Genomic DNA, 12,934 nt, shown 5'->3' with positions numbered 1-12,934 from the left:
CATAAACAAATAGTATTTGGATTACTTATATATTTGTTATGCACTCAATGCTAAACTTTTAATATGGGGTATGAAATTAGTTTAGAGAGTGAATTTCTCACTAAAAACAACAGCTAATAATACAACTTAATCGTAAATTGAAATAAGATGGTTGAATAATAATAATCATGATGCGAACAGCGATTTATTATAATAATGTTGTTTTCTGAAAATATGAAAATATAAGGCGAAACCCCCTATGAAAAAGACTTAACGTTGAAAATGGACTATTCCAACTGGTTAGGACCGTCCAATGTGGTCACGTGATATCGTGAGTATAAATACAGCAAACCAGCGGATTTTATTCATTCTTGTGCTGGCTTCTGCGAGAGCAACAACTTGATAAGACAAGGTGTACTATATTTATTGTCTCTAATAGGGGTTAAACACTATTTGTCCTAGCGGCAAATATACAAGTTAATTCCCTAGGGGTTTATACCGAACTATCTATATTAATATAGATATAAGTATGGTATAAACTGTGAACCAGAGAGTATTAAATAGAAAAGCGCCTCCTTAACAATAGAAGTAATGAAAGTAAACTCAAAAGTCCTTACCATACATTGACATAATACTATTAAGTACAGTTTTTAAGTGAAAAGCTAGGGATATAGGAAAAGTTAGATAATTTAATATGTGCGTCTATGAAAACTGTAAATATTCCAATCTTTGTTGATTTATCATTGATTGAACGATAATTATTTTCACGATCCAATCATTTTAAATAATCATTAGTGCAAATTATTTGGCAAAGTAGCCAAAGAGGAAAATCTTATATATAACCATTTGAAAGTTAGCCCCGGCACGTTACAATATTATAATACTCCGAATTATGTTTTCACTATGTTTTCACCATTTTTGACCTATACTGTCGCCTAATGACATACATGTACCTACCAAAACCAAACAGGCAATGGAATATGGCCGTTCTTGAAGAAATTTGTAATTGTATTCCGAGCATTAATTTCTATAAAACAACAACAACAAGTTTGAAGTTTCAAATTTTATTAGCAGTTCGGCATAAAATAGCCTTTAGCCATTAACAACATAAATATGGCAAAAACATAAATCAACTGTAGAGAATAACAGAATAATAGTCCATAGTAATATATACTATATAAACTTTACCACGGTACAGCATTGTTTAAAATGAAATATATTTATAAGTTGTCTAAAAAAGTAACTGGAATGAACAACAACTACTTTACATACATCAACAATACTGGAAAAAGAACAAAAAATGAAACAAGTCTAATGGAGTAATTAATACAGCTTTTTTATCTGGAAGGTTGTAATGTATTCAACTCAATTGCAATTTTGCAAAATCTGCAAAATATCCGTAAATTCGAACACAACCCTTCGGATCAAAACGCAGTTCTAATAACCATTTTGTTATATTTATTACTGGTTTAAGTCACATTATTACATACTCAATAACATTTAAATTACGCACTACTTTGTTTTCTGACGTCATCTTAACATAGCGCAGTAATGTGTTATGACGTGACGTCAGCAAAGTGGAATGCGGCCGTATTGCCAAGTGGAATGCTGACAAGCGCATCTTGCGATATCTATTGTCCGCAGGTTAACGATACGTATATAATGAATATATTTAAGGATTGATATATTTTTATTATTATCTTGAGTTTATACTATATGAACGCAGTAGGGCACCCGAGAAAATTTCTTGAACGTACATTTACATTTTAAATAATGATTCATTACGATTAAAAAGCATCAGTAAATTCTGCAATTGAGTATTTGTTCTAACAGAAATGTAACCGACAACATACAATTGTATAAAATAATAGCTGATATTTAATAATCAAAACGACAACAACAACAACAACAACAACAACAACATTGAACTATTTTCATTGGAATGGCTTGCAAAACGGGTGGTCTTGATATTGTTTCTCCCGGCTGTATTGTACATGGCTATTGTCACACCAGTAATACAGTTTGACGAGGTTTTTTTTAATATTTAAAAATAAAATGTTTGAGTTTAAAAATCCGGTGCCAGTGGTTAAGGGCAAGATTGTTGTTAAATCTTGTATTTCTATATTGAGCTTCTTGCATGCCGGACGTGTGTGTGAAAAACATGATCTTTTGTAGGACAATGTATGAGGTCACCGAATTATGACATAATAAAATTATATTTTAACTAGGTACATAAAAAGATTTACCAAATATTTCCAAGAAAAAAAAATGCAATGCAAATGACAGCTAAAATCATACAATAGTTTATACTGGTCCCGAGATTTAAATGTTGATTTTTTTTTTATTTTTTTTTCAAAATTATAGAAGTAAAAAGGAGGAGGCCCTGCCCCTAAACCATTTTAATCCAATATTTAAAGCTGCACTCTCACATGTAGACCAACTTTTTATTTTTTGTCTTGGAATAACCAAAATTTTGCGTAAATGTCTTCAAACATGCGATATATGACTGCTGATAAAAGATCAGTTCGCAGTTGTTCATATTTACGTTCGGAAACTGATGCTTTATGGCTTAAAGAGAAACTAACATTTAAAATATCGGCATTGTTCCAAACAATTGAAATTTGTTTTATTGTGTTTTATCCTTTGACTGATTTGAAAACATTGATGCCAAAATCAGCTGATTCTGAGACAACAAAAAAATGAAATAGTTGTCATATCTGTCAATATGTGAGAGTGCAGCTTTAAGTCCGGTTTGTTCACACTTCCCCGTTCATGCGACTGGTGACGAAAAAGGGTAGTTTTTAATCTGAGAGAAATTATTCTAATTCTCCTTCGCAGTTCTCATATATTCTTCGTACGAAGGTGGAGCAGAATCGTCTGTAAAAAAAAATCAAGCAACGTTATATGTCCACACTGCAAAATAACAAAACTATAAGTTCATGTTTAAGTTCGATTTACTCGCGTTAGTGTAAACGCTAATGCACCAGTCAATTGTAACCACGGCCACCCCAGGTCCGAGGGTATACCGGGGATAGCCGGGGAAATGGGCCGTGTTTTTACCTTTCAGGTGGCCCCGCAGTGCCGGGTGAATGTGGTGGTTTTGTCTTCGCTATAAATATCGGGGAATGGGCCTTACCTAGGGTGCCTGGGGTGCGGGGGCATTTGGCGTGTATTTTACCATCTGTTCGTCCCCGCAGGTCGGGGATTTTAGCCGGGGTTGGCTGGACTGAAAGTCAAAGTCCCCGCTATTCCCCGGACCTGGGGGCCGTGGTTACAATTGACTGGTGCATAAATTATATTGGTTTATTAAACACTACACCAAGAGTATCCAAGAGTATCCAATACAGTTGAGTTCACTTTTAAAGTAACTCGCTCATGGTTTGTAAAATGCACCTTTTTAATAACGAAATAAAGTGTGGCAAATCATAAGTCGTGTTTAAACGAAAATACCAAAAGCCGGAACCCTTCAGCAAATGTTTATATTTGCTCAAATATCGTCTTTGAAGACCACAATTTCCATTAGCGTTTATAAGGCGATTTAAAATTAATTACGGCTGTGGTGTTGCCTTATTGGTTAATTGACATCATCACGTGATGGTATCAATGTGTCATTAACTGGTCAACATATCCACCACTTTCGATTAAGACCCGGTGGCCGAGTGGACTAGATGTATGTTTCTTGACTTTACCGGAGTTGGTTCGAACCCCACTAAAACCAAAATCCTTTTTTTGATGCTATAACTGTATTTTTTTCTGCAAACTCGATACCATAGAGTAGAATAACGATGAAATAAGCGTTTTCAGATGCATTAACGTGAATTTGTTTTGGTCCATAAACATGAGCGAGCCACTTTTAGGAGTAAAATTCTTAAACGTGAGTCAAACATTATTAACACGGTATGTAAAACTCTTGCTCACGTAAACTAGTGCAGAAGATAACCCAAAACAGAGTTTGCTCTCACTTCTGAGGAGTTAAACAATTTACTGACACTGTTATAACTGACATACTAACTCAATTCTAAGCAAAGGCATATGAACATATAAAATACCCTCGTCATGCAGTTGCGTTGTTCTTGAATAAACTTCCATTGGTGGGGCAGATGGATAACTGCGCGTCATGTGTGAACTACTCCGCGGCATGTGTGGACTATTGCGCGGCATTTGTGGACTAGCGCGCTGCATGTGTGGACTACTCCGGGGCATGTGTGGACTATTGCGCGGCATTTGTGGACTAGCGCGCTGCATGTGTGGACTACTCCGGGGCATGTGTGGACTATTGCGCGGCATTTGTGGACTGTTGCGCGGCATTTGTTGACTAGCACATTGCATGTCTGGAGTAGCTAGTGGACTTATAGAGTCGACGTGTAGACTGTGTGGGTCGAAGTCTGGTACTAGACTGTATCCTGTGGTGCAGGAGGGCTGGACTGTTGGTTGAACGGATTCTGGATTTTAATGCAATAAATATATAAGGAAGGAAAAACAGATCGTCGTATATTAATATGTAACATTTTTTCATCTAAAATAAAAAGAAATAATTATTCTTAAACAAAAAAACAACCAAAGCAACAACGTCTACTGCCAAAACGGTCAAAATTTAAAGTAAAACAGATACTAAATATAATTATTAACAATTACCTATCGTCCTTTGTGGCTGTGAGTCAATGGTGACGCTTAATTGGCGGCTACGGCGTTGCCTCCTCTTTCGTACCCAAAAAGTTAATCCAGCAACATTTAAACATATCAGCACCACAACTATACCAACTATCACACCCGAAGATACGTCACCAGAGGTGGACTCACTTGTATCTGGCGAGAACGGCGTACCGCCATGCACTAAAAAACAACAACTATCATATGCATGTGCATATGCATGTGCAATCGGAACTCCTCGGCCATTTTCCACCGAAAACAACCTCGGATGTATATGGTCGGTTTACAATGTAAGAAATCTTTACATTTAACTACGCTGAAAGTAGATCGCGTTTTACCCTTGGGCATTTTAATTATTTATGCAAGAACACACTTCACCGGTAGTACATTTAAACTAAGTTTTTCAAAACACACGTTAACACACTAAAATTAATTAATACTTTTATTTAAAAATTTACGAACTGCTCCTTCTTATGTAAACATTCAAGGTTGTTTTCGATGAAAAATCATGGCCGAGGTGTTCCGAATGAAGCATGTGCCGAAGTGTTTCAATCATACATAAATCAAAAGGTGAATCTTTTACATTATTTTAGCTCTTATAAATGTTCAAGAACGTAACTATATAAACCATAGAAAAGAATTTCTCCCACCTCAGATAAGTAGATCCAATAATTTAACCATGCTAGAAATTCTTATCTTGCCCACGGGCGAAGATAAAATGCCCGTATGAAACTCATTTTTAATGGTCACCACATTGTTATGACCTCCCTTGTTGAAGACTGTCGTCTGTAGCATCATGGAAAGCTGGTCTTGTTTCACTGAGGTGGGAGAAAAAGCATCTACCATAGCCACTCGTGTAAAATAGGTTCATCTTGTTTCCGCAAAACACCCTACGCTCGGGTCGAAATATAAGTATCTTCCATGGCCGAGAGTTTAAGATAGGTTCATTCCGACCCGAGCGTAGGGTGTTTTGTGGAAACGAGGTTTACCGAGGGTCGGGATGAACCTATCTTACACAATCGGCTATGGTATATGCTTTTTCTCCCACACCAGTAACAAAATTAAGTAAAAATGTATGTTTTGCTGGAACTCTTTTGTGCTTAGTGAAAATAATTGCGTATGGATATGCGATAGCACGTGGTTGGCATGGATATGCGCGCAGCGATCCAGTTAATGTTAATAGTCTGATCGGTTTTTTAAATAGTACTAAGGAGAATGAAGCATTATTTTTTGAATGGTGCGTGAAAACTGTTTTATGGTGACATTTGAAGCAGAAATAATTAATTAGCGTTCTAAATATTACCATAAGACAAGATTTCCTTGATGCTACTGACGACAGTCTTCAACAAGGGAGGTAATTACAATGTGGTGGCCAATAAAAAGGAGTTTCATACGGGCATTTTATCTTCGCCCGTGGGCAAGATAAGAATATCTAGCATGGTTAAATTATTGGATCAACCTATCTGAGGTGGGAGAATGAACCTATCTTACACTCTCGGCCATGGAAAATACTTATAATCCGATCCACCGAAAGATACTATTTTACCCACAAGAAAGTTCGAAACTAATGTCCGGCTACCGACCTATTGTATTGTCCGGCTATCAAAGTATTGAATGGTCATAAAGCAAAAAATATTGACCGGTGATTTATATTATAAAGGAAGTTATGTAATACAACTTATTTGTTTAAGGTAACATACAGGCAAAGTTCACCGTATACAGTTATTTTTATGAATCAATTCAACCCTTAATTGTCTTTGAATTGAAACGTACACTTAATCATTCGGATCTCCTCGGCCATTTTTCTCGAAAACAACCTCGGATGTATTAAGACGGTTTACATACTCAGATATCGGTATATTTTAGTCCGCTGCAAGTAGATCGCATAATAATTTAATTAAGCAGTAAAACTTAATGAATTTACTCTTGATATAATTTAGAAAAAAAAAACCCGAACTACTTCTACTGATGTACTGGCATACATCCGAGGATGTTTTCGAAAAAAATGGCCGAAGAGCTCCGATTGACGCTCAATCAACCACCGGTAAACCCAACTATTTTTCAAACATTTTTTTTTCACATGGCTTCATATCCTAGGCAACTTGGTTTAAACCTTCACGCTCAAATATACGTACACGTCTTTAGGTAGACACGCAACGTGACATTGGCCTTTGGGTATAGGTTGCTCGTGGAGACCTTCACGTACAAAAAGCTCGTCTTCTGCTTTCCACACCAATCACAGCACACAGAATGATAGCAACTCCACGACTGAAAATCACAATTATCTTGTTTTAGAATGCAATTATACGAAACGTTGATTGCCGTTACTAAAATATAATGATCCGTACTTAATATGAAGCCATACAATTTTATTTTTGAAAAAGAGAGCTGTCGGGGTGTACAAAATACATTCACAGTATGCAAAGAGAGTCTGTGTTTAATTGAGTATGGAGCGCCAAAATCTACAAACAAATATTTGGAGAGGTCTGAAATAAGTTACAGGCTTGAGATCTCCAAATCACTTTGAGATCTCGTTAATTTTATTCGAAAAGGATGTATTGCTTTCATTATATAATGCAAGCAACAATTCAATTTGTTGCTCTCACTAATTGAATTAGAAAGCTCTTTAAATCAATTGAAGAGAGCTCTAAATTCATAAATGGGGGTAAAGAATAATTTCAAGAAACCTCCTATTTCCGTATTTATTTCGGCTTAATTTGAAACAACACGATACATAAACATAATTGTGAGGTATCTCGAATTGAATTAGAGAGGACTCTGATTTATTTGGATACATTCCTTATTCAATTGGAGAGCTCGTTTATTCAGTTGATTTGTGGCTATTTTTAATTAATTTGTAATGCTCTTCAAATGACCTGGAGAGTTCTCTTATTCAATTGATGCTATCATTGATTCGATTGAAGCTCTCTGTAATTGAATTTAAGAGATCCATAATTTTGAGTGGAGCTCATATAAGAGTTTATATAGATGTGTTATTCCATAATTGGGAGGGTTCATTGAGAGCGATAGTTAGTGCAACATCGTCAACACAGATTTCTGAAAGTGTTTCACTATTTATAGATTATAAAATTATATATTAAAGATTCATTTAAGTCAACAAAACACTACCAAAGATGATTTCACATGAAAGAACGAATTGGTCACGTGATGCACAAAATGACAACCACTGTTGTTTTAGTACTGAGTGATAATTCTAAGAGTAATATGGCATTAGCACCGCAATGCAAGGAAACCAGTAAATGTGTTTTTTTTAATCAGTGCTTGACTCAGATACTTAAACACAATCCATGGTGCCATGGTGACCAGGATAGGTATGTTACAGTTGCTAATGCACCAGTCAATTGTAACCACGGCCCCAAAGGTCCGGGGAATTTCGGGGACTTTGACTTTCGGTCCAGCCAAGCCCGGGCACAATCCCCGCCCTGCGGAGACGAACTGATGGTAAAAAAAACGCCAAACGCCCCCGCACCCCAGGGACCCTAAGTAAGGCCCAATCCCTGCTATATTTAGCGCAAAGACAAAACCACCGCATTAACCCGGCACTGCGTGGCCACCTGGAAGGTACAAACACGGTCTATTTCCCCGGCTATCCCGGGTATACCCCCGGACCTAGAAGGGGGGGGGGGGTACAATTGACTGGTGCATTACACCAGGATTGTGTTTACCAGTTCCGAGGGCTGGTATTTAATAGTCAGTTTTAATTGAATCTAAGACCAATTAAGCAATTGGGTTTGTACTGGTTGGTATATATTAGAAATACAAACATATTTTAACGAGTTACCTTCACTGGGTCCAATAATAAACCGACTCCACTGGAGACACTAACAGCAGTTTCACACGTTTTGATATCCATCGAAATCACATCGAAGCACATTGTTTCCACGAGAGGGTCTTTGTTATCTTTTTTGACAAAGCAGTCCTCGTCCAGATGTGGGGACACTTGGCCGCCTGTATAGGAGATATCAACGGACTCCACAGAGTGAAGGTTAACGCTGGATCCGCATGTCTGTGATACTATTTCCACTGTTCCTGAAACAATGATATACACTACATAACGTCTGATTTAAGTTATCGTCTCCTTAAACAATGGACATTGTCCGGTGTGTGTATACCACGTGATAAATTGCGTCATAAATACAACGTCGGAAGGCAATAGTTTGCTTTGAATGAAGACTTTAAACAAAGATAACTTTACTATCTCTTCACCATTTTAAATGAAACATAGCACAGTCTACGCCGCTTACAGAGTCCCGCCTTCGGTCTTTTACCAGAGTTTGATTGAGCGTTTAGCTTCTTAAAACACTTCGACAAACCTTTTCACAAAATGGCCGACTGACGGAGCAGTGTCAAAACATTATTTTGGAAACAGGTTTGTCAAAGTGTTTGATGAAACTAATCACCCAATCAAAGTCCGGTAATGAAACAAAGGCGGGGCTCTTTAAACGACATATTTCTTCACCATTTTAAATGAAACATAGCGCAGTCTACGCCGCTTGTAAACGGAGCCCCGCATTCGGTCTTTCACCAGCGTTTGATTGAGAGTTTAGTTCCTTAAAACACACCTTTTCACAATATGGCCGTCTGACGGAGCACTGTCAAAACTTTATTTTGGAAATAGGTTCGTCGAAGTGTTTGATGAAACTAATTACCTTATCGAACTCCGGTAATAAAACGAAAGCGGGACTCTTTAAGCTGCATAGACTGCCCTTTGTTTCATTTAAAATGGTGTAGTAAAAGAAGATATGATTGAAGTCTTCATTTTAAATAAAATGGTGCCTTCCGACGTAGAATATATGACGTAATTTATCACGTCGTATAAATAAACTGATTGTCGTGGTCTAAGGTTTATTATCCATAGAAAAAGAAAATTATGGAAAAGGCATAGTATGTTAAACGTTAATGTACAACGATATGTTAACTGTATTTCTATTAAAAATAATATTAATAAAGGTATATAATGTAAACAAGAGGGCGACCCCAAGCAGCCAGTTACATACTCTGATCTGAATTCACTGACGTTTTGGAGTTTGAGTTTGATTCTAAGGCTCATAAAACTGTATTCTTATTTGTTTTCAAAATATCTATAATATATATTTTTTTTACAAAAAGATCTTTGTTTGATTGCAGAAGTATTGTAGCATATAACCTGATAGCGTTCGCGAATTGTTTCGTTTTAACCACTTAATTTTCGCCATAATTATCTAGCTATCCAGTAAATATTCGCGATACCTTTTGATATGATAAATATCATAAGACAAAAAACAGACTTAAAAATGTCCAGAACTACCACATATTACCCTTTTTAGCAATACATCACTAACAGATTAACTTATGCACCAGTCAATTGTAACCACGCCCCCCCCCCCCCCCAGGTCCGGGGAATAGCGGGGACTTTGACTTTCGGTCCAGCCAACCCCGGCTAAAATCCCCACCCTGCGGGGACGAACAAATGGTAAAATCCTCGCCAAATGTCCCTTCACCCCAGGGACTCTAGGTAAGGCCCATTCCCCGCTATAATTAAAGCGAAGACAAAACCACCGCATTCACCCGGCACTCTGGGGTCACCTAAAAGGTAAGTACACGGCCCATTTTCCCGGCTATCCCCGGTATCCACCGAGGTTATGAACACTGTTTAAGAAATGTCTTCTCGTTAACAAGTACATGTAAAGTGCAAGATTGTATCGAGAAAGATATAAAAAGAATTTGGCTAATTATAGTATAATATGGCGCATTTTGGTGTTATTTAAGAGTAATTTCTTCACCGTATTGACATGAAATGTTCACTTGGACACTCCCTGGGTTAGCTAGTGGAATATATTGTTTTGAGTCAATGTTCATTAGGATTTTGTGTTACTCAATAGTATAAACATTTCACCACATGTCACAACGACCTTGACCTTTGACCCACTGACATCGAACTCAACGGGGTTCATCTGCTGATAATGGCCAACCTGCGTTACAAGTTTGAGGTCCCTGTACCTCACGTTCACAAGTTATTGATCAGAAACCGTGAGTACAGACGGACGGTCCGATCACCTTATGCCACCCGAACTTCTCTTTTTTAACATTCTAGCCTAACGAGATATTATTTGGCTATTTCAAAAACGCACAAGTCAATTGTAACCACGCCCCCCCCCTCCCAAGGTCCGGGGAATAGCGGGGACTTTGACTTTCGGTCCAGCCAACCACGGGTAAAATCCACGCCCTGCGGGGACGAACTGATGGTAAAATCCCCGCAAAATGCCCCCGCACCAAAGGGACCCTAGGTAAGGCCCATTCCCCGCTATATTTTGTGCGAAGACAGAACCACCGCATTCACCGGCACTGCGGGGCCACCTTAAAGGTAAAAACACGGCCCATTTCAGGCCCCGGCTATCCCCGGTATACCACCAGATGGGGGCCATGGTTACAATTGACTGGCGTATAAGTTCAACGTAGAACTTCGGATTACGACAGTCACCAGACGACACGGCAATGTTTTCGGGTTTACGAACCAAACGAATTAAACCTCTTTTTAAATTAAAATAACTAAAGATAAAACCAGAAGCTACTCTATAACCAGTTCCTTACAAAACAGATTAATTACTTCTAATTTCATTTAATTTTGTTCGAAAGATAGTATTTATCTAAATCTTACTAATCTAAAATTACTTACTTGATAAATCCCAAGCCAAAACGAACTGAAATTCAATCGCTATAATTATGAAAATGCAATCGTTATAATGCATGTTTACCTGTATTCGATTTATGCATTAATATACATGTACTATTAAACATGGTTATCTCCCTTTGATGTAGTCTGGCAACAGCACACTTTATAAAAAAAAACCTAATATTTCGATTTTATTAAGCTTTAATAGATACAACTAAAATAAAAGGAAATATTAGATATATTAAATCAGGAGCGGTTCCAAAACTAGACGTTAAGGTGTAACTTAACTTAACTTCGAGGTGTAATTTATGACGGTAAAGTTGGAAGGTAGTTGGTAGTTGAATATTCGCAAAGAACCGAACGGAAATAGTCGAATGACATTTAGCCATATTCTGAATCCCCAACAAGTGACTGGTTAGTAGTTGAATATTCGCGAATAATCGACTGGAAATGATCGAATATCCGACTGGCGAATATACGAATAAAAGTGATTTAAAACAGTGTTTGTCGCAAAGATATATATGTGTAGATGCATAAACAAACATTTGGCGGTCGAATTTCCACATGTGACCTTTAAAACCATATACATAGACATAATCTGATTCCCCAACTACTGACTGGTTAGTAGTTGAATATTCGCAAATAATCGACTGGAAATGGTCGAATATCCGATTAGCGTATATATACGAATAAAAGTGATTTAAAACAGTGTTTGTCGCAAACACATATATGTGTACATGCATAAACAAGCATTTGGCGGTCGAATTTCTCATATGTGACCTTTAAAACCATATACATAGACATACTCTGAATCCCCAATCACTGGAAATATTGGAACAAACATTCGGCGGTCGAATTTTCCATATGTGACCTTTAAAAACAGCATGCTTCGTTAATGTTTTTGAATATAACAATGGTTTTAACATTAAGATAACCCGATAAAACCTAAAAATACATTTGGTTCGGGTTACAAGACCCTACCTACGAAATAGGCACGGACCCTACCGTTTTTAGGGTCGGTTGGTAGTCAGTGTTTGTATGAATATGGAGTTTTAAACCTTAAGCTTTATACAGAAGATTACTTTAACATCAATTCTCCAATTATGACAATAAAGTTTTTATTTAAAGCCTAATGCCAACCTACCCTACCTGTTTTTAAATAGGATGTAACCCTTACCAAACCTATTTTATTTGACCTAACCAAAATGCTGCTTTAAAGTCCAACATGATAAAAGCCTTTGAGGTTGCCGCTTACATAAGATAAACATTTCTTTACATTAATGTAATACATATTGGAGTCATCTTATGGTCGGTCGGTCGGTCGGTTTGTCTGTTCGTCGGTTGGTCCGTTGCAACTTACCTTACTTAAAAACTACTAGATGGAATCGGATTAAACTTCATACAATGGTAGAGCATAATGAGAGGAGGTGCAGTGTACAATAATCATAACTCTATTCTTGCCTATTACTGAGTTATTGCCCTTTGTTACTTTTTTGTCCGGAGTATAACTTGAAAAATCCTGGATGGAATTCATTGGAACTTCATACAATGGTAAAGCACAAACAGAGGAAGCGCAGTGTTCGAGAACCATAACTCTACTTATGCTATTTACTGAGTTATTGTCCTTTTTTT

General features: G+C 37.3%; 1 protein-coding gene across 2 annotated transcripts; it reads right to left on the bottom strand.

Moving 5' to 3' along the window:
• Nucleotides 1-969: 969 nt before the first annotated feature.
• Nucleotides 970-11,425, bottom strand: LOC128232068 (uncharacterized). 2 transcript variants are annotated; one of them, XM_052945408.1, is made up of 6 exons: nucleotides 11,306-11,425; nucleotides 8,432-8,679; nucleotides 6,765-6,897; nucleotides 4,615-4,812; nucleotides 4,029-4,421; nucleotides 970-2,856 (listed from the first exon to the last, which is right to left on the bottom strand). In XM_052945408.1, the coding sequence occupies exons 1-6, from the start codon at nucleotides 11,376-11,378 to the stop codon at nucleotides 2,801-2,803; spliced, it is 1,101 nt and encodes a 366-aa protein (XP_052801368.1). In that variant the 5' UTR covers nucleotides 11,379-11,425; the 3' UTR covers nucleotides 970-2,800. The 2 variants fall into 2 exon arrangements, with proteins under 2 accessions (XP_052801368.1, XP_052801369.1); XM_052945409.1 differs by having other exon boundaries at nucleotides 4,029-4,403.
• Between the last annotated feature and the right edge of the window lie 1,509 nt (nucleotides 11,426-12,934).

The sequence above is a fragment of the Mya arenaria genome, chromosome 4 (genome assembly GCF_026914265.1).
Source record: "Mya arenaria isolate MELC-2E11 chromosome 4, ASM2691426v1".
Lineage (NCBI taxonomy): Eukaryota > Metazoa > Mollusca > Bivalvia > Myida > Myidae > Mya > Mya arenaria.
Note: the sequence above shows the minus strand (reverse complement) of the source record. Positions and strands in the feature narration are given on the sequence as shown.